At 41.9% G+C, this 27284-nt stretch overlaps 1 protein-coding gene across 1 annotated transcript in view; it reads right to left on the bottom strand.

The window, feature by feature from the left end:
• Window positions 1-27284, bottom strand: part of Setbp1 (SET binding protein 1) — a 360020-nt gene that overhangs the window by 166497 nt on the left and 166239 nt on the right. Inside the window, exon 3 of the mRNA XM_060377005.1 lies at window positions 5127-5180. Coding sequence (XP_060232988.1) covers window positions 5127-5180 — 54 coding nt within the window. The remainder of the gene's footprint in view (window positions 1-5126; window positions 5181-27284) is intronic.

Raw genomic sequence — 27284 nt, 5'->3', positions numbered from 1 at the left:
CTGGTTGTTCTTGCAGAGGATCTGGGTTCAATTACCAGCACCACATGGCAGCTCACAGCTGTCTGTGAGTCCGGTTCCAGGGGCATCTGACACTCTCACAGAGACATACATTCAGGCAGACACCAACATACACAAATAAAAAATAAATAATAAATTGAGAAGAAAACTCACATTCTTAGCCATTATAAAAAGAACAGATTCCTATGAATTTTTCTAAACCCACAGCTGCTAGCCATTCATTGCGTGAGCCCATAGCAGCCACTGGCCAGGTTGCTCTCCCGTGCACCCCATGCTCTGAAATAACTCTGGAGTCTCCTGAGAGCATGATATAATAGTTGAGCTGATACACAACCAGCCAGATGAAAGGCCTTGAGAATAAAGCCAAATGTTTCCAAAGCAACCACCTCAGCCAGGAGGACTCACAGACACACCACGCTGCAGGAGGCGGGGGAAAAAGACAGGCTACTAGACCTATGCATTTCCTCCTCCTTGGGGTAGTGTCATAAAGATGGAGCCTTTGGATAATGTTAGATCCAGTTTAAAAAGAAAAACAAAACATAACATGAAAATAGCAAAAAGACCATAAATTCAAACTATCATTGACTAGTCTATAATCTTGGGACAAATTTCAGTTGTTGAATGGAAATAGCAGGGGATAAATGTGGCAAATGGTTGCACAGTATCTATGCTAAGCTGAACTCTCTCTGCCTGGGAGGCCGAGGAGTTCAGATCACAGCTAAGAAGGCTGCTCTGGGAGGGTGACTTCAGGGAGCAAATTAAGTCCATGGCATGTTCCTGGTACAAGAGTCTACTGGGACAGGAGACTGTTCACACTCTGTCTTCCAGACATCCTTTTTACTGATGTCTTTATCCAGAAAACAAGGACCCTGACTTGCTACTAGGAGAGCTTCTGAAATGACTTGTGTCTGGACCTGCCTAGAACACTGCAAGCCCAGCTATTACAGTTAATCCTGGTCTTTTGTGTTTTCTGTGAGTCCGCCTCATGATTTTTCCCTGTGCTGAGGCATCTCTCAGTTTTAATGTGTGTGGTAGGAGGGGGTGATCAAGCAGGCAGCAATGACAGAACTTTTTCATGTGCTGTCTGGCTTTGAGATGATGCCCCTCCCACAAAGATGTGTCTCGCCATGGCTAATGTGTTGCTTTCCTCTGCCTTGTCTCAGTGCTCTTCTCTATAGAGAGGCAGACAAAAAAGAAGTATGGTATTTGTTTCTTAATTGAGTGGACTTTGTGCTAGTATTTGCTTTAGATTGCTCCTTGGGTGCTACAAGGGATGGAATCCCTAGTGAGGATGGACTGGAAAATCGAGGAAGGTATTAGCAACAAGTGCAAGAATAACCAGCTGCAAGACAACTTTCCAGTGACATGGAAATCATGCAATGAAAAGATAAAGTAACGACATAACTATAACTATGACGACTGAATTCCAATAGATATTCAAGGCTGTGGAGGACAAAGAGTAAAAGATTACCCCTGGATGCCCTCATCTGTTTCTGTGTGCCCTCATCTTGTTTTGCTTTTCTGTACACTCCAATTCCTACTTTTAGCTTTTGTATTAGGGGAAAGAGAGAGAGAGGAGAGTAAAGCTTGTATTTATTGGGCTTTCATTAGAGAAAGCCATCTCTTATTTCTCTCAGGGACGGAGAGCATTGGCCTCACAAAGGGAAATGTGTGTTCTCATTTCTGATTACTTTAGACCAGAAAGTACAAACATTTCTGTGGGTCAGCTGCTTCAAAAGCCAAGAATGAGAACTGTCGAGTGGTTTTGATATGGATTCCAGAACTTTTCATACCTATGCTTTGAAAACTATCTAAGATGCCATACCTGCAGGCACTAGATGTCACAAAAAGACAAATCCACCTGAATCCTCAATGTACCTGAGGTACTCAATTAGTGCCTGAAATGTTACATGTGTATTTCCAAGACTGAAGAAGGTAATTTTGGAAATCAGCAGCAGAGCAGAGTTTTGTTCCTTGTCGTTCTCTGCTTTACCCAAATACAGTGAGAAGAGCAGACACAGACAGAATGGTCCAGCCTAATATAGTCACTACTGTACACTTTCAGCTCATTAGAAATTAGTGAGGAGATCCCGACTATGTTCTTTAGGAGGAAGCAACAGAAAGAGGCATTGAGGAAAACTAAAGCTGTCAACATTCAAATGAAAAGTTTGGATTACAGAGGGGTTAATCAGTTATCCCAGTAAGGGGTCCGCCTGGGTTCTACCCAGGAGTCAGTGACAGTTCCTGGAAATGAAAACCTCCACGGATTACTGCATGTAGGCTACATTCAACTTCTATTTAGAAAAATTGTCAATGGCTGGTGTTGAATTGAGACACACCCTGCCCTTTGGATTTAAGAATAGAACCAGGATGTTAACTATTATCTGAGCCTGGTAGGCTGCCCACAGGAATCACAGAACTTCCTGGCCTCCAGAATGGTAGCCTGAGAAGCCAGAAAAGTTCATCCAGTTTTACGGGATGACATTAAAATGGAATGATGTGGAGAATGAAATGAGCAGGGGAGCAAGCCATCCTTGTTGAAGACGATAGCCATGCTTGGATAGTGCCTTTCTAGGATCATGCCTTCCAAAGCAGTAGACCAGCTTCAAAGGGGTCTACCCATGCCTTTATTTACTACTCTATTTTAAATCTAGCATCTGAGGATATCTCTAAATAATCATGGGAAGATGTGATCGTGTCAGAGGCACGCTATGCCCAAAGCATACCTACATGTAAACACTGACACACCCATAACCACTCACACACACAGCTTTCAGAAACTCTGTACACTATCTTCCTTTGGGGGAGGCAAAACAGGATCTCCACACAAAGCTTTTTTCACCCTTTACAAAGGAACTATAGGCAACTATGGAAGCCTGAGAGCCTGAGACATACATAGTCTTCACTAGGGAAGAACGTATCAACTGGTTATTTAATGCCAGTGGTCAGTCCTGCTGAAACGACAGGGAACGTCATACAGACTGAAAGAGCTATGTTTATATACTTAGACCACATTCATATAAACTCATACATATAATGTCATGGAAAGAATATGATCATGTCAGTAACACACACACAAATTACAGAAATAGGGGCCACAGATTTGAGAACAAAGTGTGGTGGCATACATGGGAATTGTTGGAGAGAGAAAAGGAAAGAGGAGAAATTATATAATTATATTTTAATTTAAAAAATTAAAAATGCATATTTTAAAAACTGTAAAGTGAGAAGAGACCTTTAGCTGTGGTGTCACTGCATGGGAAGGGGTCAAGTAAATGAGTGGGAAATGGGTCAATGTCGATTGTCTTCTGCTTTTGTTTCTCATTCTCTTAGATCCATTGGAAATTTGTATGCATAAGTGACTAGTGTTTAGTTCCTTATTGGTTTTCAATGAGTGGCAAGAAAGCCTTATTGATCATCTACAATAGACTGAAACAGAAACACCCCAGATGTGGTATTCAGATCTGCTTTGCTTTCTCCTTTGTTCCTGGTATTCAGATCTGTTTTGTTTGTTTGTTTGTTTTAGTGTCTGTTTTGGTCAGATCTGTTTTTGTGTTTGTCTGTTTTTCTCTTATGGAGCTCTGGCTGTTCTGGAACTCACTATGCAGAGCGGGGGCCTCCCCACATACAGCCACCGTCTCTGCCTCCCAGTGCTATGCTCAAAGGCGTGCACCCCTTACGCACTGTTCCTTTGAGTGTGGGCCGGTCCTTTCAGCAGTGCCTGTTGTTGTTCCAGCCCCCAGAAGTTCGTGGTTGCGATTTCCTAGCTGAGTTTTAATGAGTTGAAAGTGTAGAACTGAAAGTCAGATCTGCTCTAGACTTTCACTAATGGTCCCTGAATTTGCCAATGCTCCTCCTCCAGGTCTCCCTTCCCACTTACTGTCCCTGTTCCTATTCTGTGTGACATGGCAGCTATTTTATATCAGGATCTGGGTCCTCAGATGCTGGGCAAGAAAAGGGTGCCCTGAGATTATAACCCAAAAATGAGTAGTGAGGTACAGGCACTGCACGCAACTGGTTTAAAGAGAGAAACACACGCTCTAAATATATGGAACTCTTAGAAAATCAATTGTCCCACACTCCCAAGTTCAGTGCTGCCAGCTGTCATGTTCTTTGACACAAAGGTACAGTACCATGGGTTTATAAATCCAGGAGTGGGTAGGGATAACTGAATGTTTCATATGAAAAGGAACCAGGGACTGAGCACCACAACTGTAGTTCCTGAATTTTGTGTCAATCCTGGGCCTCAGCTGGATGCTGTGGGAAGAGGTAAGGCATCTGTGCCTCGTGTGTATATATGTATATATGTGTAAACACACGTATGTGTGCGCCCATAGCAACTCCTTTTCCAGAGACAGAATGACTTTACATCTTTACCCCTGGTAAGTGGATACTCCAGAAAACCTCTCTTTTTGAGAAAGGGTCTCTCTATGTAGGTCTGGGAGCCTGGAGCTTGCTATGTAGACCAGGATGGTCTCCAGCTGACAGAAGCCCACCTCCCAAGCTCTTCCTCCCAAGAGCTGGTATTAAAGGGGTGCACCACTACACTTGGCTTCCAGAAAGCCTTTACCTGGTCCCTCTTGTCATTTTCTAATACTGCTCCTCAAACAGCACTACAGCTAGAGATGTGACCCCAACCACGGTCAGCAAACTCAAATGTCTGTCTTTATGGGAGTCTAGATTATCCTGGCCACCACACCGTAATGACAAGGTATTTGCACATGAATATTATAGAATCATAAACATATAGGAGAAAGAGACAGAGAGAGAGAAAGGCAGAACCCCAACCTAATTTCACTGTTCTTTTTTTAATCAAGCTCTATGTTCATTCAACATTATAGACAGTTTGACCTAAATGGGCTTTGTTTTGTTTTTTAATATGACACATTAAAAAAAAGTCAGAATAAAAAGAAGTCGTTTTGCTAATGTTGAGATAAGAGAAGAGCTAGGGCCAGTGAACACATACCAGGTCATCTCTTCAGTACCGGAAGTAGTGGAAACAGAAGGCCCACAGTGAAGCTTTTGTCCTCATGTCACATTCATTTACTCACAGACTACCTACATATCATGGCATTCTCAAACTACATAAAAACATGACAGGGACTCACCTGCGTCTGAAATCCTTTGAGGTCACTGGCTGCAAGGTCACTGGCTGTGAGGAGCTGAAAAGAACAATAGAGTTTTCTTCAGTATTGTTTCTCAAAGTTTACATACAGCCTCCCCAAGACAACCAACCTGAGTTACTGGAGCTCAGGTCAAGGCTCCAGGTTCACGGTCACAGAATGTGAGGGACCTGGACTCCCTGAGCTCCCTGCTATGTCTACAACCTCTATGACATTCTCCCATCCTTTTTTGGCCTTCTCCTATCTCTCTTCTTTGTGCTACCACTTATTCGAAGGAGCTTAAATTAGAGAGCAGAGGCTGTGGTTGAGGGGCACTGGCTCCCTGAAATCATGAAGTATAATGTAAGTGAGTCTAGAGATAAAGAGATTTCTTTAGGGAGACATTTTCTGTTTTCTTTCTACTTTCAAAGTATACCTTGAAAAAAAACCAGACCAGGAGCTATTATTTCACATATAGTTAAAGGCACCTCACTTCTAACATGGCCTTTTCTTTGTTTCTTAAGTTTGTTGTTGTTTTCCCTTAAAATCAAGCCAGTAAAATTGACTCTTAATTCTTTCCACCTACATTGTTGTTCCCCTTTGCTCTGTGCTGTTTGTAATTCTATATTCCAGTTAAGTGTTCATAACTTATGCTTCAAATAATCACACACAGAATTAGAGGATGAGATACAATTACATGCTTGTGCACGCGTGTTCTCTCACACACCTCTGTTTAATCAATATTGTAGGGTAGGGTAAGGTTTTCAGTATTTTTTTTTCATCTCTTAGGGGTTTAACACTAGAAAACCCTCAACGGTAACATAACACTAATTAATGAAATAGTCGCATTCTACCTGTTGATAAAGGTGCTGGGAAAGGGTGGGATAACAAGAAATGAGGAAAGCGTCTATTTAAATCAAGGAGTATGATGGCCAGCGTAGGCCTGGAGAGTATTTGCAAAAAATACAAAAGAGTTCAATGTTTGCTCTAACAATATTTTATTTGGTTCAAGAAATAGCAGGAGCCTTTCTAGGCTCCAGGGTCTTCCCAATGGGGGACGCTTGAGGGGATTGTCTAGCTCTAATGACTCACCCAATGCGAGCCTAAGTTTGAGCGAGGGCAGCACATTCTCCTCAGCCCCAGGGTTACCCTGCCAGTGATACATATTTTCCATCCTAGGAAGAAGTCACCCTGACTCCACTAGTAACGAAACAATCGGGAAGCAGGTACCTGTTAGGCAGCGTGCCCAGACACATTGCTCACGTACAATGGAAGACTCAATCCTCGCCTTCAGAGTGCACCCTGTCCAGAAAACATTCACTCAAATGTCCTTCAGCAGACATGATAGAGTTTATATCTCAGACATTAAATAAGAGGGAAGAAAGCTCTGGCAGGGGGCGGAGGGGGGACTGCCGAAACAGATGAAATCTGAACTGAGCCTTCAAAACAGAGAAGGGAGGAGAAAGAGAAGGTGTGTGCTTCAAGTGGGAGCAGTTTGAAGAAGAAAGACAGGGTAGGGACATTCTAATCCCAATATTCTGCTATTTGCACCCATCAGTGCTGGCCCCAGCCTTTAGGGCACAGGGAAGGGATTATAATATACCCCGAATTGCTATGATTCCAGTAAACTGATTATTATTTTATAAATAGTTTTTATTTATTTTTCTTTATTTTGAAAGTTAGTATCCAAAATAATAGGTTTTATTACTGCATTTTCACATATTTGCGTTATTATACTTTGTTTTAATTCATCCTTCTTTCCAATACACATCAATACTGAGACAGAAACTATCTCCATTTTACTCATGCTAAACTGGTTGAAGCTAAGCATTATTTTCTTGGCATTACTGGAAACTACATGTCCTTTGGATTTAAATTATATATTGCCAATGAGCAGGCTTTTTGTTCTATAGTGTTATGTGAATGTGAATTGCAGCACACTGGAAACCTTTTGTAGAGTCCAGGTGGGTATAAGAAACAGGCCGAGTATAAGAATATTAGTTAAAGAAGCCCCGTGGACTAACATAATGTTTATGTCCTGATCAATGACCCTTAACTAGCCCTTTCTTCAAGATACTTTTATTTCTAAGTAACAACCATCTACTCTTCAAGACTTAGCAATACAAGATAAGCCTTTCACTGATCTGGGCAAAGGAAAAATGTGATATACTTCATTCAAACATAAAATCACTAAGATGCATCAGTTCACAAGACTCATCTCATAAATGCTCAAGGCCCTTCAAGCTCAGTCACCTACCCATCTGGCTCACCAGGCAGACAGAGAAAAGTGACTAAAATATCCCTTTCTTAGCTCTGCAATCCTGACAGTGAGGATAAATTACAAATGTATTCAAAGCATCTTCAAATGTGTAGCCTTCCTTCATGTCCATGGTGGAGGACTGAGCACATCCATTTGTATAGAAACCCAGCAGGCTTGATTATGGTTTGTTGTCTTTATTTTGGTACTCAACAAAGTTATAATGTACTCTGCCCCACAAAAAAAAAAAAAATTCTTAATTCCTCTCTTCTATTCTCTCAGAAAGGAATCAGATGTGTGCATTTTAGTTCTTAACTCCTTAAAGTTCTATTTTGTATCACTGCATATATTTTTGGATTTTTTAAAAACTAACAACAACACACTCAATAGGACTATGTCTACCAAGTCATGGGTGACACATTATTTTAATGTAAATTCTTCACTTTGCAATGTGTTAGGAAGTGTCTGAACACACAGTTAGTTACTTAATAACCTACTGAACAGCGGACTTGAAAGGAAAGTCAGAGAGATTGTCAACATTGAGGTGAGAACAAGAGTGACTCAATTTCTGGGTGTGGAGAAGTGTGAGAGATAACTGAAAACATCTTTCAAGCTCACAAAAAGAAACAGTACTCAGCACCCAGTACGCTTTCCACATGAAGACCATCCCAATGTTAAGACGAGTTAATGAGCTCCTATGTCAGCAACAGTCTGTTTTCTCTGATCTTGGTTATAGGAGGGAAGATTGGCTTGTACTTGAGCGTAGAAGTCACTGGTTAAATTTAAGGATGAGCAACATGTAAGGAAAAAGGCTAAATAGCAAAGAGATTCACCACCAGTCAGAAAGAAGGCTCCTGTTTTTCTGCCCATGAAATAGTGACCCGTTCAATGAACTGTTGCAGTTCAGATATGCCTGTCTCTCTGTGCTTAGTGGGAAGATGCAGGGATGTGATGTCGGGGATGGTGGAATTTAAGTGGAGTCTAAATGCCTCAATTCTTTTTCTTGGAGATGCCAAGCATTTCACACACAGTTTAGTGTCCATGGAAGATGTCATCTGGAATGGAAACATTCAAAGGTAAGTATTGTGACCTCTCCTAAAAATAAGCCCTGAAAGAACAGTAAGCCGAATGAAGCCTGTCTTATGTCCCATCACACCATGAGTGTCTTCCAGGCTCTCAGGTTCTAACTATGCTATAACCAAACACAGAAAATCTTAGGTAGAGCATTCTTTGATATAAATGCTCCCCAAAGTAGATATCCATGCTGCATCTTTAAAGAAGAAAACGCCAGTCACCACGCACTTAAAGTGCACAGCTCAGGTGTCAATTAGAATTACAGGGACAGAAAAAGTCCTCTTGTGTTTCAAAATCACAGACTAGAGCCCCAAAAGAGTTTACATCTTAATGTTGGGGCCTGAATCAAGCAGTTGAAAGATTCTGAGAAGGATAAGGGTAGTATTTCCCTCAGAGGTGCTCAGAGGCCACCTCTTCTGGGGACCTGGGATGAGAAAATGCAATATAGAAGAAGGCCCCTCTGTGCTCCCCTTCCTTCCTCATCAACAGTGGTTCTACCTTTCTCAATTGTTGGATGCAGTTTCACTAGAAAACAGATATAGGTTTCTACCAAAACAAGCAGAAAATTAGTATTACTTTATGGGGGAGGGGGGCTGACAGTGACATTATTAAGAAGATACTGCTGAGTGTATCCTAATCCTCCGCTCCTCTGCACAAGCATTGGCTTGCTTTTTATCTGCCCTCCCAGGGAACCACCCTGCCTACATAGAACTGGCCACCAGCTTCTAAGGATGAGACAGAAACTCTCAGAGACTCAGCTGGAACTAAAGCATAGGTAAGATGCGCACAGATTCAAGGGCTGCAGAAATGATGGTTCGGCTGTAAAAAGGTGTTTGCTATGCAATCTTGACAACCTGAGTTCAGCCCTTGTAGCTCACTGTGGAACGAGAAGGTCGACATCTGAAAGATGTACACACACACAAACAATAATATAATTAATAATAATAATAATAATAGTGACTTTGAAACAAACAAAGGAAAAAAGAAAACACAGACCCTGAGCCTTTCTCCACTATCATTTCCCGCTGTGGTCCTGTGTCCATTTGGTACCGCTGAGAAACAGTTCAAGGCCCATGACAGCCTCACTGTATGGGGAGTATCCATGATAGACAGAGAATGAGAAGAGGAAAATGAAATCCACCCCAGCTCTGGGGACTTCAATCAGGCTAAAGTTAATGAAAAGGATCCTGTCTTTTCCCAGGATGGTTAAATGTCTGCAGCACTCTCAGCTAGAGGGCTGAGCAGGTGCAGGGAGGAGGGTAGACAGAATTTCATTTAAAAGGCAAAAGAAAGAAAATGTTCTCATCTCCCTGGTGAAGGAGGGAGCTTTCCTGGGGACCTGCTCAGACCAATCTCATTCCCTACACATCCTGCTGCTCTCTGAAACAGTTCACATTCAAATACTAGAAGATGGCCCTGCCTTCCATTTTTAAAGAGCTGTACTTTCTCTCTCAGCATAAATTCAGGGTATGTTTTTGTCTCTCTAAATTCAAAAGGAGAGTTGGAGAAAGATGAAGGGAAGCCCCAGCTTTTCACAGAAGAGAGGAGAAAAGAATTCACTCAGCTTTCAAAGCAGCGATCTGTCTGTTCTCTTATTCTCCCATTCCTTCTGAATGGGACTCTCCCTTTGGCTCCCTCGCCAAGCCACTGCAGCACTGCGATCAACAAAAGCAATGGCTATAATGGGTCTAAGACTGCCCCTTTAAGTAGTAGGCCTACCTTAAAAACCCATAGTTTCTAAACTTTCCCACTGGAGGAGGGTGCACAACTTCTCCCCTTCTCTTCTCCTGCACCTTTCTTCCCCTCTGCTGGTCGATTAATGAGAGTATACACCAACCAGATGAAGGTGGCCATATTCCCACATGTTTATTTGCTGATACCAGACACCTGTCTGGGAAAGGATTGACCAATACAGAAAAGGGTAAGAATATGGGTCATTCTGAACATCAGTCTAGAAGAGTTTCAGTCCAGATAAAACACTGGAAAAACTAAACCCCAGGGGTATTCCCTGGGACTCTATAATTCATTCTTCTTAGAAAATTCAACCCTTGTAGGACAGAGATAGAGATACTGAAGTGTAGTGTGGATAGATAGATGAAGAGATACAGAGGTAGGCAGGCAAAGAAACCCAGTCAAGATGGCTCTGGGAGAACAAAGGATCCTTGTCCACATTTATTCTCAACAACATTGTCCTTTCCTTAAGTGAGCCTTCAAGTTACTCATCTCTTCTTTCTATCACTCATCTTAATTCTTTTCTATGTTGTGTGAAATGGATGTTTTTTCTCTCTCTTTATTCTAATAACTGCCACTGGATTCTTACTTTAACTGTAGGAGGAGAGCTAAGTCATATTTTACTAATGATCTCATCCTCAGAAAAGACTAGAGCAACTTATGTTCAGGCAATGTTCCAGCAAGCCAAAATGACTATCCAATTGCATACCTCTCTGGGGTTAGTAGAGATGGACTGGACCTACTCTCTTGTTTGAAAAAGAAAAATGAAATTCAGAAAGATAAAATGACATAACAAAAGAAATTGTCTATTATATTTAAATGTGCATTTTAGTATAGATACATTCCCCCCAAATTAAGTTTTAGATGCTCAAAAATCTACGGTTGGAGAGCTGGGGATGCAGAAAGGAACATGAAGAACAGAAGGTTTGCTAGGACTCAAGACAGAACAGGAAAGAGATCCCAGTAGCAAACTCTGGAGCAATGAACCATGAAGGACTTCACAGTCTACCAGCATGGCAGGCATAAAGGCAAACATTAGGATAAGGGAGCTGCCACTGATCCAGCTGGTTGCTAGTCTTCATAGAAATGATAAATCAAATGGTACTATGCAGAAATCATGAAATGGAGAAAACTTGAGATCAATTTTAGGATCATTTAGCACCCTTGCATCCTATTTTTCACATTGAATGAAGTCTTTGTTCCTAATGGCCCCACTCTTATAGCATCCTAGCACCCCAAATTGCCACCATATTAGAAATTTAAGAGAGACGGAGGAGGTACTATTTATTAAGCCTCTCCCTGACCAAAACACTCACCCCTAGGAACACAGCTCTCAAAAAGCCTGTTTATACCTCTGACTCTCAGAGGCATGGACAGTGAAATTGTTTCATACTCAGTCTTCATTACTGGCCTATAAATGGGATTGTGGACAGATGACTACTTAAATTGCTACATGAGTTCAGAATGCCATTGAGGCAGAAGTCAAATCTACAACCAATTTAAATGTAAGCAACCTTCTAAATAAACAAGTATTCATTTTAACTACCAAGGCCTTTGGTGAACATTGTGCAGGGTCCAAGGAAGGCTTCCTACCATTCTAAAGGCAAGTTACACACTTGTGGTTGTCTTCCTGGTTGGGTTGTTCCTTTTGCTAAATCCTCTCAGCCTGGTGGAATTCCAATGGTTAAGCCTGAAACCACTGACACCACCAGATTTACATCCACGCTCTTGATGAAAAGATGACAAGGGTTTCCAGTAACAACCACTGTATGCAACTGCAAGCAGGCCTGGCCTTCATTGCTTGCATTTGTCTTCTTATGTTTTATATGATGTGGTTATGTTTACAGGTAAGTTCTGTGGCAAAGCCATCTTAGTTTCCCTTGAGATGTAGCCAGAAGAGTTTCCACAATTTTTGCTTTACGATTTCACATGCAGCCTTGCAGATATGCATTCCTGGCTCAACAGTAGTACGCTTACACATCTGGATGCTCTGGCTAATCCAGAACTCACTGAGATGATGAATCTTGCTTGTGTTATTTGGACCTGGTAAAGCTGCTCCCTTCATCCGAAGTTTAGCAAGACACACAACTGAGCGAGCACAGCTCATGTTCCAAAAAATAGCTAAAAACATACCACACTTATGCCAAATATTCCTAGTTCTGCACTCACTCATGATGCCCATTTTAAGCTTGCCCGTGTAATTCTTTCCAAGTCATTGTTCTTCAGATTTCATGGGGGTCAATGTGGATGGTATTGTACAGAAAGTTTACTAGGAAGATCTGGTATAAACTTGTGACCTGAAGGCTAATTATCATCATTTATTAAGCATTTCAGTAAGAACATGGCTCATTATCCACAGAGAGCAGAGTGTCATGGTCTGGCTTGACTAATGCACATTCCTTTTCTGTACATCATATACCCTCTCAGACCCCAGGAATGCTTGCAACATGTATTGTGGAAGGTTTTATTGAGTTCTCTCTGATGCTCCTTACATTTTGTAATAAACCATGTAGAAGATGACCTATAGAGCAATTCCTTAAGAGGTTCTAGATTACAGAAGTTTCGTGAGGACTGAGGAGTGTGTGAGAAGAGGGGCATTCCAGACTGTGATCACACTTCATCCGTAACAGCATTTTTGCTAGTAGTTTGCATGTGTGGTTTGAACTTTTATAAAATAATAACTTGAAAACTCTTGCTTTAAGAGGAAAACCCTTCATACAGAATTTACCAGGGAAAGGGATTTAGTTAGCCTACCACATGTAAGATGCTATTGTAATTGTCTCTGTCAAGAAATGGAATGCATGTGTATCCAGACCTCATCTTAAAACATCCTTTACTGCCTGCCATGAGCCACTAACAGGAAAAATGCTCACTCTCCTTCCTGCACTGCTCTGCTGACAGAGACGTCCTCTTTGTTCTTTTTGAAGTTCAAAACTCTACATGTCTAGGAAAGTGCATCTCCTACTCCCGGGAGGGAAAGAGCTGAAGATGTGCTATGTCTCCAGAGGGCAATCTAGGCCATAAGTCTTTCATTTCAACAAAATTAAGAAATCATATCACAAGCATCTGTGGGCAGTTTGCGACGTTAGTAAAACACCAATAGAGGAGCTTCCTGTCATCACACATATGCACAGCAAAGCCATGTGCTTGGCTGCTATCCACCCATGCCTCCTCCTTATCTTTTCCTGAATTTCTGCTTAGAACTGACCAGATGATCTGCTTGTGTGGCTCCAAAACACATATCAGAGCTTTCTAATTCGTCATTTCCTTGGTGAACTGCTATACTCACTTATTGGTAGAGAATGTATAAGATAACAGAAGGTGCTTTAGAAAGGACCTGAGTTCTGGAAGGAAACATTTTGCTCAGTGTAGCAGTTTGGCAGAGAATTTTGGTTTCTAGGGCCAAATCTGGAGCAATCAATCACAGTTACAGGTGGATATGTAAAAGAGATAAAGCCAAGGTGGGATCAGCGATAGCTGAACCTTGTAGTTACTGGCTGTTTCACTTTCACAAGCCTTGGATAAAGCTGGAAAATCTCTGCCAGAAACCTACCATGAACTCAGTGCAACTGTAAGGGTCTAGAGCCATCTGTGCCCCACTCAGGAATCTTGCCATGGGCTATCCTTACCTTCCCCCCTGGCCTGGGAGGCAGCCCTGGCCTCTACTATCGAAGGAGGGCTCAGAGTCTCCTCAAATCAATGTAGCCTGACATAGTAGGCAGGGCAGGCAATGCTCTGCCTCTTGAACTTCTCAACATTTAGGTTTTGTGAACCTGAGTTGATTTTTTCCCCCAAAGAACTACGTTTCTGAGTCTAGCAGATACAAGAATCAGTGATGCCTGGTGTGTACTTTGCTGTGAATACTGCTCAGGATTACATGGATCTTCTCTTCCAGGATCTTCTCTTCATCTTTTTCTGTGTAACCCTGTTTGTCTGGCCTCCCACCTCCCTTTCTCCTTTCTTCTTTTTCTCTCCCCCTCCTTCCACTCCTCCCTCCCTGCTTCTCTCCATTCCTCATTCATTCTCCTTCTTTCCTTCCCTCTCCATCTCATTCCTCTTTGAGCAAATGAAGTTGTGCCAAGTCACAGATACCATAGGAGAAGCTGGGAATCCCTACAAATTTCCAAAGACTAATAACATTGAATCTTCTTTAAAACGTCATAAAATAGTACTGTGCTTATACTGTTTTACAAGGGAGAAAGTAGAAACCTAGCAACACTAAATCACTTATTCAAAAGCACACAATTGTAAATAACACATCCACAGGGTATTCTTGATTCCATATAAAGCTGACTTTTGCCTTAATTTGCAGCCAGTCTTTGCATGTGGCATGGTCAGTAATCTCAGTGCTGTCATGGGTCACCATATCTCACCTGGGAAAGTTTTAATCTTTTAGAGACATCTACCAAGATAAACAGTACATGGGTGTTCCAAGGAAAAAAAAATCAACTGTAAGACATTGGATAAAGTATTTGCTGGAGAAACATGAGAACCTAACTTTAGATTCCCAGGAATCATTTAAAAAGCCAAGCATGAAAACAAACTCCTGCAATCCCAGCACTGGGAAGCAGTGGCAGGATGATTCCATTCAGTCTAGTCAGTCAGTGGGTTCCAGGTTCAGGAGCAGACATTACCTCCGGGGGTGGGGGCAAGGAGCACTATAAAGAAATACAGTTGATGTCAATTTCTGGCCCTACTAAGTACACATACACCCACACATGCCCCCACAACAATAAATAAAATAAATTAGTCATTAACGGAAAGGTGCTCTCTCCGATTTTAAAAAGCATTATAATCACTTTTAATGGTAGAAGCAAATGGGAAACCCACTCTATCATCAAACATTAGTTACTACAGGTGTGAAGCATGCTATCTCTCATAGATTCCAAGATCTTTATGTTGCATAAACAGCTAGAACAATCTTACTCCTAAGAGAATGAAGGATCTAAACAAAAGAAAACAAGAACTTTAGGGAAAATATAGTTCGTTTAATCAAAGAAAAGGAGGAAAGTGAGGTCTTCCTCTGCTTTGGAAGAAACGACTCTCATAAGAGAAATCTGTCTGTCTATCTATCTATCTATCTATCTATCTATCTATCTATCTATCTATCTATCATCTATCTATCTATCATCTATCTATCTATCTATCTATCTATCATCTATCTGTCTATCTGTCTGTCTATCTATCTATCTATCTATCTATCCATCTATCTATCTGTTTTGTGGGGAGGGGATTGGGTATGAGTTCAGAAGTGGGTGTGCCATAATGAGCATATGCAGGTCATCTGATACCTAACTCTTGGGAGTCTGCTATCCTTGTACTATAGATTACGAAAACCGACTGCAGATGTCAGGATTGTATGACAAGCACTTTACCACTGAGACATCTTGTCAGCCCCTAAAACTTTAAAAGTACAGTCTCAATCTACCAAATACCTCTGCTTAGGCTTTCCTTTTCTTCTTATTCTTTCTTTGAGAATTCTGTGCATTATGACAACATCTTTTTATCACATCAACCCCAATCTCCTTCTCCAGTTGCTCCCAGAATCTGCACCTTTTAACTTTATATTCTCTTTTCTTGAGATATTGTGTCTAATCAGTGCTGTCCGTATGTGCATGGGTCTACACATACACTAGAGTGTGGGCACCTCCTTTGATGAAAACTAAATCCCCCTGCTCCAGTGCTCTTCAACTGCCAAAGTTCCTCAGCTAGGCATGGGGTTTTAGGAGACTCTCCCACCTAGGTTGAAAATTTGACTGGCTTGATCTATAGTCTTGTCCAGGCAGCCACAGCCACGAGGAGTTCACCAGTACAGCAACCCTGTTATTTTCAAGAGATGGCTCTCCTTCCCAGGCCTTGGCTCTGACTGTTTCTATGTGGTCTTCTGCAAAGTTCTGCAGAGCCATGTGGGGAGTGAGTGTGACATGGGTGTTCAATATAAGGCTGCACACTCCAGTTTCTAATTCCCTAAACCCTGAGCATCTGTGAGTCTTTGTATTGATCATCATCCACAGCAAAAAGAAGCTTGTCTGATGAGGGTTGAAACTTGCACCAATCTATAGCTGTCCAGATCAGTATTTAGAAGTCAGTTTGATGCTATGCTTATTTGGCAAGTCAATACTGCTAGACCCTCCCCTAGGAGGTTTGAATTCCTCATCCATAGATTTTTGGCCAGGTACTTAAATCTGCTTAGGGTTTTCATCAGAAAGACTACTAAATATTTTTATAAAAGTCATAACAGATTACTTTGATTACTCTCTCTCTCTCTCTCTCTCTCTCTCTCTCTCTCTCTGTGTGTGTGTGTGTGTGTGTGTGTGTGTGTGTGTGTTGTATGCCAATGCATGCACATGAAGGCCAGGGGGCATTAGGTGTTCTCTTTTATTACTTTCCACCCTGCTCTTTTGAGACAGGGTCTCACTGTTGGTTTGCATACTTTAACTAATCTGTTCTGCTAACTCTGTTGCTGCAGTTCTTAGTACAAGGGATTGAACTTTTGGACTTGCATAAACTAATTTCTATTAATTGAAATTAAAAAATCTCTTTGAATTGCTATTCAAAAACTATTTGCACAACCAGTCTACTCTCCCTTCCACAAGAGACCCTGCTCTTGACCTAAGGACACATCCAGGGAACAGACTGAGAGTTCTTCAAGGATCAGGACACCTGGCTGTTTTCAAACAGGTTTGCCATCAGTGGGATGTTCAAACAAAGCATCCTTGGAAAATAGGTCCAGATTTCAAGTATGCTAACTCTATAGCAGGTCTACCTTACAGCAGGGTAGCTTAGAATACACAGGCACCCTGGTATTTGGGTGAAAATACGACTCTTTAGTATTTCATGGGAACTTCTGGAAACAGCTGTAAACATATTTCTCTTGGCTGGGATATGTTGCATATGTGTGCATTTGTGTTTCACACAATGCTGTCTCAATTATCTAAAGTTTACTAAAAGTACTATATGATTTTGCTGCCAAGCACCCTGTAATAATCTCACCAAACTATTGTGAATGGGGGCTCTGTTCTTACTATAGTAATTTGGTCACATTGGACAGTACCCTGCTGTCTTGTCATGACATGTGTGCTTCTCTTCAGTCCATCTCAGTTCTCAGCAAGTGTGCTCACAGTTTCTGATGGGTTTCATTGGAAGGTGTCTGTCTGCTCCTTGCCCACTAACATGAAGACCAATGAACACAGTACATCACCAGGGTCAGAAGAAGCTGCTAATTCAGTTTAAGACTTTTTAGTAATTAGATGCCCTAGTCCTTTAAGTAAAGCGCAAGCCCCCAGATTACCACAGAATGACAGTGTAAGTTTTTGCATTCACACTGGACAATCCCCTTCTGACTCTGGGAAAGTTACATCGTTTACTGACTCTTAGTACACTTCTTCCCCCTCTAAGAAACTCTGCCAGGTATCCTTGAGCATAGTCCACCCCCACAATAAAGAACTCTGCAAGATCTACATGCTCTGACAGCCTGTGAATCTGAGGTGATGACAGACATCCCAGGTTCTCACACAGAACATTTCCAGACTTTACACTCATGCTCTGTCACTAAAGGTGGAGGTTACCTAGAACCCAGCTGGTGCATGCTGGCAAGATATCGTAACTTGGCAGCAAAGAGCTCAGGCTCTGGGCACAGCTCAGGCATCAGCACACCCTGTGTATTTAGAAGAAGGCCCGCCTTTATCACTCACTGGTCTTTCAGAGAAGGAGGTCTGCATTTTCTTTCTGTATTCCTTGCTACCTAAAACCTGGTTTGGGGAAGTATTCACGTACAATCAGTTATACCATAGTCACTGTGGAATTGTTCATAGAGTCAGCATTTGCTGTGCCTTGCCTCACTTTTAACTACGTAAGGTATTGTAGAGTACCTCAGCCTTTAAAGAAGAAAAAAATTATCTAATTCCAAAACAAGAGAGTGGACGGCACTCATAGTCTGAAGAGCAGAGTATTCATTGGTACATGGAGGAGGGTATGTTTAAATGAAGCAAGGCTTGGTTTAAGATAGAAGAGGCATTAGAAATGGGAAGTCATACCTAAAGGTAGGCACCCACTCACGTTTGATATATATATAAGCAAGAAAGAACTGTGACTCTCAGTAATGACCATCCTCTTTGTTTTCCCCTGCAGCTTCCCTTGTCTCCTGGGATATAGAGCAACCCAATTTTAAGACATGGAAGCTTGCTCAGAAGGTTATCGTTTAAATAAGTACCATTCCTTTAGTGCATTGGATGGAAAATAGCACATGTGGCTGATAATCAAATCACAAAGAATCTTGTCCTATTTCAAGGTATTAAAGTGTCTTTGTATAATAAGAATGGTGAAGAATATGAGGTTGATAAAAATAACTTTACATTATGGACCTATAAAGATTCATACAACATACTATTTTAATAGCTCAGCAACAATGAAGAACATGAAGTAGAAACCATGCCACTTATTTGACAGAATTGTGTCTGAAAAAAAAAAATGCCCTGGAGATGGTCTTGATTTTAAAGACTTTGCACAGAAGGGAAGGTCTGGATCAAAGCCTGCCCTCCCTCCCCCTATGCAGGAATCCCCTTCTTAAACTTTTCTGACAGATGGAGACTCAGCTGGAGTACTTCCTGTAAGTGTAGCTACTGGCACAATAACCCTCTCTAAAAGTTCCACCTTTATTCAGTTGAAATCCCTGCCCCCACAGCTTAGTTCTTAGGAACAGGGACTAGTTGCCCTTTTCAGGCTTATGGTTTTCCTGTGAAGTAGGGAATGTAAGCCCCATTTTACCTAAGAAACAGACAGGCTGAGGGCTGAGAAAACCACTGTAGGCTTCAGGGTTGGGTTCAGAACTCCCTTGCCCAACCCCCCACCCCCAAAGGAGCTTCCACTCTAGTCTTCAAACCTTCTTCTGAAGGCCTGCATACAGCTCTGCATTCTTACCTGCCCGGTCCCGCTGACATTGCCCAGCCTCTGAGACGTTTTTAGAAGGCGCCATCTCCATATAGCCTTGGCAGAATTTTCTAAATACCCATGCTTCCTAGCATCATAAAAGCTTCCTTTAAAAGGTGACTGCCAACACTGAGCACACAGTACCTGGGAAGAATAAGTATTCCTAACAGTCACATGTTAGAAAATCTGGTTCTTGGCACAGACTAATGACTCATTGCAATGAACATTTGCAAGTGAAGATGTGTAGACAGAGGGGTATACTATGGGAAACACCGTAGCTTCCATGACAAGATGTTTTCTATGTTTTGTTTTCTTTTCTGTTTTTTGTTTGTTTGTTTGTTTTGTTTTATTTTTGGTGGGGAAGGTTTTAAGGTCAGAGAGCAGATAAAATGGGACAGGGAGATGAGTGGGGCTGGGATGCATGAAAAGAAACTCATAAATAATCAATAAAAATTTGACAAAAGAAGAATTGGCACAGAGGCGGGCCCTACAGGCATGAGACATTTATCACTTTCCATGGTGAAAACGTTTCCAGTTACAACCTACAAACCCGAAGCCACCACTGTAGAGAACTGAAGAGATATACCCGGCTGGCTCTTGCCATTGACCCAGAGCTGGCTACACCACTGTCATGTGCATGAAGATGAACTCAACATCTGCCACTACTTTGATAACAGGTGGCGTGCGCTGTCCTATATCAGTATCTGAGGTGACTGTGGCTACACTTTGCACCCTTTCCTTCCTCTTGTCTGCATTCAAAGCCCATGATCTTCTAAACACTGACATGTTGTGGCCAATAAAGAGGGTCTAGGCCACAGCTCTGTTTTAAGTGGCCCTTTAGCAATCTATGGACTCGGGGGAAGGTAGGCAGGAGAAATAGTGGCCCTTCTGCAGAAGCTTTGATTAGAAACAGGGATTTCCCCACTGCTCTCTAAACTCTGTTCACCAAACAGGAACTACCATAAGGTCAAATTTATTAGTAGATCCATCAGGCCAACAGAACTCTGGGCTTTGGTGCTGAATCCCTCTTATTTCTGACCCCTCCCTTAAGTCCTTGATTGAGCCAAGACAGCTGCTTATATCCCAACCAAACCCCTAGTGGCTCATTGTGTATACAAAAATAGACAGCCACTCCAGTAATGGGCCCAACATTAGAAACTAGATGTCCTCAGGATATTGTCCAATGAGGAGAAAGGGAAGCTGGTGGATGGCAAGATAAAAGGGCTTAGGTTGGTCCAAAAGCACTAGAAAGAATACCAAAAGGCACACGAGTTTTTTGTTTTGTTTTGTTTTGTTTTTTACCTGTCCAATAGCTTACCTATTTCTTGAAGAAGATTCTGATATACTGACAGTATCACAGGATTGGTAGAGAATTAAAATAGTAAAGGATTACCCCTTATTTACACAATTGTTTTCACAGGGGACATTCATCTTTTTGTCTCTTTTAAACCAAATGACCTCACAGAAGCATGATCAGAAGAAGGAAGCAGTCATCAAAGTCCCTGTGGATTGCTCTTAAGCTATTGTGTAATCATGGCTCTATCCCCTGCCTCTACCCATGCTTTGGGAACACGGAAAGGGCAAGCTTTGTTTCACAGCAGCGGCTTAAGGAAGGCTGGGCAGCCTGCGAAGAGCACCGTGCTGTTGAGTCACACACACACACGGAATAAAGTGGAGGGTACCTAAGTTACTGAGCTCAGCTCAGAGCCCATGTAGTCTGCCTCAGTTCCTCCTGTGTCTCTTAGCAGCACCCATCATTTGGAGGCGTCCCCAGAAGATGGATAGGGTCTTGGAGAGACTGATGATGACAGCCTCCTGGCCTATGTCGCTACATGGAATGATTGAGAGGGATTGAATCAGGGTAACTCTGTGCAGCTGCTGTCCTGTGTAATCCAACCCTAATCTAAAGTGATTAGTGTGGATGCCTCTGTCCTAAGGTTGTGTTCATGATCAAAGCCCAAGCAGCAAGAGCAGCCTGCACCTGGGAGAACCTAGAAGCCCATGAGCCAGAGACGTGAGCCAGGCAGCCAATTGCAGCTGGAAGGGGAGGTGGCTCACTGAGCGGAACTCCAGAATAGCAAGTGTTGCTTCGTGATGTGAAGGTCCATGTCCTTGGAGAGGACCAGGGAAGGTCATGTGAATGCTTCTCTTCACTGACTGACATTCTCGGCTCAGGGAAAGGGGCTGGCAGCCAGGGCAAAACACTGATTACAAGCCAGACTTATTCAGTGTTTGAAGCAGTATAGGGTCTTAAAGACGTCTAATAGACAGAACATTTAGAATCAGGAGAGAAGCAGAGGAGGTAGACAGCTATCACTTGTTCGTGCACAGGAGGAAAAGAGACAAAATAAAGGGATATTAGCATTGGAGAGGAGAGAGGAAGCTAGCTAAAATGAAGCACAGCTGATGAAGAGATTGGCACTTCATATATCCCTTCTCACATATTACCCTACCAGCTTTCTGAGGCACAGCCCCTCAAACAGCAAGATCCCAGCCTAGATCTCATCTTGCATTTATGCATTCTGCCTGAGTAGAGTTTGATACCTCACTTCCTCCTGCCAATCTGATTACAAACATAATTATAGTCCAAACAAATACTTAACTATTTCAAAACCTTTGCCAGACTCTCCTTCTCTGAACTTTTTTATGTTTTGTCTTTCCCATTCATTTGGCACTTGGCAGACGTATTTTTCTCATAGCCCTAATGATATTAGAGTAATTCCATTAATCCATCCAGGATGATGATGGTGGTGGTGATGATGAGGATGATGCTGATAGCATATGAGTCTTTCACCACCTAACTGATCCATCCTCCACCTCAGGTCACCCTCTACATTCAGTCATGAGTCTCTGGTTGGTGATGGGAATTCTTTGAAGGGAGGCAGGGGATGCTTGAGGTTGCATCTGCTTCTGAGACCTATCATGGTCCTCAATACAGTGAACCAGTAGCAAGCGGCTGCTGACTAGTGCTGCTGACTAGTGGATGGAAACACAGATGTTTTGGAATGAGAACATACTGTGACAGTCAGTGGGGCTGCACAGATGTGTTCTTTTTCATCAAAACCTCTGATACATTCTCAAGGGGCAAAAGAAGGAACAGAAGTGACTAGAGTAGGGTAAATTGTCAAAAGCAGAAAGAAAAATGCAAAGAAAGCTGCCATTTTATAGAGAAGGTCCTGTAGAGCACAGAAGGTAAAGGATCCGCACACCATTTCTGAGATGAGAAATTCCCTGATCCTAGTCAACGACTACCCACACAACCTGGGTGCCTGACAACAATGCTGGATGGCCTGGCTCCCTTGAGCAGCAACGGATTCTATTGCTTTTATGGGAAGATTCTTTCTGACTTTTGTTTTTAGATTACTAGGGATGCCTAAAATGAAAATCCCTTGAATGACATAATAATTTTTAATAGTGATTTGCGGAAACAGAAACATTTTAGATCTAATATGTGGGGTCCTTCCCACCACTAATAGCACATTTGAAGAAATAGGCATAAACTAGAAGGATTTGGAAGTAATTTAGAAGGATTTGCAATAGGACCTGCTATGGAGGAGCCAGTTTTTCTCTTGTCAAAGGATGTTGGAAGGTAACCCCAGAATCCAAATATATAAATAACAGTTTCCTGATGTCAAGTAGGTTAAAGTAATAAGGGGCTCTGTAAAAGCTGTTACAAATACTAGTACTATACCCAAATCTCAAGTGTGGCTCGTAATAGTCTTTCTGAGTCAGCAGTGAGGTCTTCCGACAGTAAGGGATCTGGGCTGAAAGGGAGTGAGAGCACGGTGCTGCAATCCTCTGCTTTGGCTGTGGATGCTATGGATGTGCGACACTCTTCACATCCACCTTGGCCTTTTCCAGCCCAGCTATGCATCACAAAGGCCTTCGGCAAGGCCGCACCGCCACATACCACAGACAAACTTATCAGAGCACCACAGCCTGGGCCTCATTCCCTCACACTTGAGCACCCCACCCTGCCCCTACCTCAGAACACCAGAAGAAACATTATACATTATGATCTCTTAACACCAAATTCCCTCCTTTAAAGATCAATGAATTGAAAATTAAAGGTTAATCACCTGCTGTGGAGCACAAGGCTTGGTGCATGCCAGGCTCCGGGTTAAAACTCAAGTGTCACACTTGCTGCTCTGCACTCTTTCTAATGAATTCTGGGACATGGGAGTCTCCCAAAGGCTGTTGTGTGGACGTATGTGTGTCTGTCTTTCCAGCATCGTTGTTTATGCACAATACTCTACTAAAAGTGTTCAGAGGTATTTTTCAGACATAGCATGCTGGATCCCTGTGGCTTTAAGTAGCTACAGTATCGAGAATTTGAATGAATACAAAAGGTTGGAGAAAAAGGGTGGATATTTTCTTCCTTGATTTTGAGAATCCCCAATTTCAGTTTAATTTGTAAAAGGCAGTAAATGTGTACAAAAATTTACAAGGACGTTGCTTAAACTGTTAGTAACACTTGAGGCAACAGTATTTCAATATGACTACAGCCAGCTGCCCAAAGCACAAATGACCTCTGGCCCTATCCTTGGAGAAATGTAATTCTCTCTATGCCTCTTTCTGTCCATTGGGAGTTTAGAAACCAGAGCTACCAGGATAATCAGAAGGATTCCTAACGTCCATGCCCAAGTAAGAGGAGATTATATATCCTCAGAAATGGAACCTGTACCTCCTCTCCTGTTTCCTTATGTTGCCATTTCTAAGTCATCTCTTCAGGAAGAAATGAGACAACTGGAGGCTCCCAGTTGTGCACCCACTAAAGCTTTCTTTTTCTTATAATTTTTGTCATTTGTGGCATTTGAATATGGTGAGATCAGAGACATTCTACTTTTGTGACTTCTAGCCTACAAAGTCTGTTCATACATCTCTTGTAGACACACAAAATCAAAATGAGCTGTACTCCATATTAGCAAAGACAGCTTCCCTGCCCCCATCTCTCTCTGTCTTTATGAAAATTTCTGCAGATTAAACACTCCCTTGTGCAAATCTGCTTATGTCATCCATGTCTCTAATCTATCCAGTAGTTTCCCACCATTTAACTTAATACCTACAATCCTTACTATGGACTTCAAGGCCACCATGAAGTGGCTGAACCATACTCTTGATACTGATCCTGCCAAACTTGGATCACTGCCCACTTTGCTCCAGGCATAATAGCTTCCTTGATGCCATTTTAATACAGTACTTTGTCATATTATTTACTTATGTTATTGATTCACTCGTTACACAGACAGACAGACACACACACACACACACACACACTCACACACTGGGGGTGGGACACGCAAGCACTGTTCCAGAATTATAGTTTAATGAGCTAAAATGCAGTTCAGTCTTAGAGAGATTTCAGACACTGCTAGAGTGAGTATTTTGATGGGCCAGAATTGAACATTAAATCTAGCCTTTGCATTCTGTCTGCAGGGCTCTTTGCTAGGATGTCCGTTTCTTTCTCCCTCACCATGTGTTCTGTGGCATGTGGGTCAAGCCTCCCCTTGCTACACTGTTCACATGACTATGTGGCTTTGACTATCTATTTGACTGACTATTCTTTCTACAGCATAATCTTTATTTAGCATTTCATAATTTGTGAGCTCATACTGTTCATCTTCTTTCTTGCACACCTGGCCCATATCACTTTAATATAAATCCCAGAAGCACATGGATTATTTTTTATGAGTTATATGCTGATATGCCCAAACTGTGAGATTCAAAATGGGACTGGTGAACAATACATGAGTATGAGCTCCACATTCTATAGGGATGTTCCTTGGCACTTGAAATATACTATACAGAAATATGTCTCTATCAAGTCATCCACACTTCCTCACAAAATTTTTAACCAATCTGGACATTCACTTGACGGTCCTGCCTATCCTAGAAGACACAGAGCAGAAGACAAAGACACGTGTAGCAAATCCACATGCCGCACAGACTGTGTGAGGCACAGGTCAGACAAGCACAGGCTGAGTGGCCCCTGGCCGGGAATGGCTCCCTGTGAACAGGAGGTCCGGGAAGTGGAGTAGTAGATTCTACAGTTCCTACACACAGCATGTGAATTGACCCTAAATGATGTCTTTCCAGTCACTGTAGCATTACATCTATTCTTGGCCTCCTTTCCCACAGTACCACAGCTATAATTTCATTATAATATTTATCCAATACCCATTTATCTCAGCCCTCATTTCCTCATTTATCTCCAATCTGGGCATGCAAACTTAGTTCCTTTGAGTGATCATGACTTCTGTTATGGTGGAGTCCTCTGGAAAGGGAAGCACCTTTTATGAGCTCACAGCTATCACACCACATAGAAAATCTCTCTGCAAGTTGGACTGTCAGCAAACTGTCTGTGAAACTCATTCAATTTATTGATTTGAACTAAGAAATACCAGAATACGCTATTACTGACATTTCCATAAAGTATCAATTAAAAAGCTAATTAGAGCAGTTAAGGATAACCAGTATCCTGGGAGTGGTCATCATAATCACATGCCATCTTGAGAGACTCTAGTAGAATGAGGACTTCCTTAGGCAACATTTTCTTAGCTCTCAGGGCTTAGTTAAGTGAATAATGTACCTTTGTGCAGAGTACATCTCTACTTCTAGCCCAGGATTTAAAAAACTTACTGTGCTTAATCACCTCAACATATATAATTTAATGCATTATATATATATTTCAGGATATATATGTGTGAGTGTATATTTCAATTGAAATATTTACATCAGAGCTGAGCATATATTATATGAATCAAATTATAGAAAATATCTAGAACAGGCAAATCTACAGACAGAAAAGGCAGATTAGCAGGAAGCTAGGGCTGGAGAGAGGAAAAGTAGGAAAGACTAGTTATTTTTATGAGTTGAAACTCTTCTTCAGTTAGAGAGATAGTTGCACAATTTGAAATATACTTTTAAAAAGAAACCACTAGGATCTAGAGCAATGGCACAGCAATTAAAAGCAGTAGCTGCCCTTTCAAAAAGTTCAGTTTCCATGACTGATATAACCATCATTAACTCCAGCTCCAGGTAATATGACACCTTCTTCTGCCTTCCAAGGGCACCGTGCACACAAGTGGTGCATAGACACACATGCAGACATAAACAAAAATGTTAAGAAAAATAGAAAAGAAAGAAACCATTAAGATACACACTTAAAAAAAAAAAAAAAACTAAACAGCAATGCGAGCAAATAAAAACTTCAGTACCAGGAATGGGTTATCTTTTCAGAGATCCTGACTGATGTGTTCCCATAGAAGCCCAAAGATTACAGGCTATTGCCAACATTCTGGGTTAACTGCCAGAAAGTGACAGAAAGATAGCATGACTAAAGACTTCATATACTCCAGTCACAAAACATGAAGAAATCAAGCTTGTACTGACCTGAAAGCTTTACCACCACTGGCTACCTTTCAGAGTATTGAAAAATGCTATACATGCTACCAGAGGAGAAAACAATTAATTTTATCAGGTTGAGATCTCTGACGACTGTCCTGGTAAAATATGCCCACTGGTGCAACAATGGCATGACTCTCATGGGAGAAACCAGCAACTTTCCAATTGGACTTAAGATCCTCTTCACAAGTTGAAACTTATACTTGGCACTATTGTTGGGGCTAAGAACCTATGGACAGACAGGTAGTAGGCACAAGGGGAGAATTTGTTACTATCACTCTGTTACATGGACACAGTATGAAGCTAACTCTTTATGCCTACCTGCTCTACACATAGACTCATACATCTCTAGGCCTCATCAGAGAAGCTTCTTACAGTAGATGGCCATTAACTCAGGGAATCAAAACTGGTCAGAGCCCAGAAAAAGAGAGCGAGCGAGAGAGAGACAGTGGAAAGCTCAATATTAAATGTACATATATTATATCCCCTCCCAAAGGCTCAGGGATAATCATGTAAGAAAGAATGGAATGATTTTGGGAATGGCTGTAAGGAAAGAATTTAGCTGCACAAATGAACTCACAGCAATTGTAACAGTACAGACTAGACCTGCACAAATTCAAGCCAGCAAAATCCCAGCATGGAACAGGAAAATTGCGCATGAAGTATCACCTTAGCTGAGGAGCTATTGGTAGGTCTACCATCTTAAGGCAAGCCCCATATCTAGGCATGTTTAGATAACAAAATGAGACTCAATGGATTGAGAGAGGGGC

This window comes from Meriones unguiculatus, chromosome 2 (genome assembly GCF_030254825.1).
Source record: "Meriones unguiculatus strain TT.TT164.6M chromosome 2, Bangor_MerUng_6.1, whole genome shotgun sequence".
In the NCBI taxonomy this organism is placed as follows: Eukaryota; Metazoa; Chordata; class Mammalia; order Rodentia; family Muridae; genus Meriones; species Meriones unguiculatus.
This window is presented reverse-complemented; position numbering and strand designations above follow the sequence as displayed.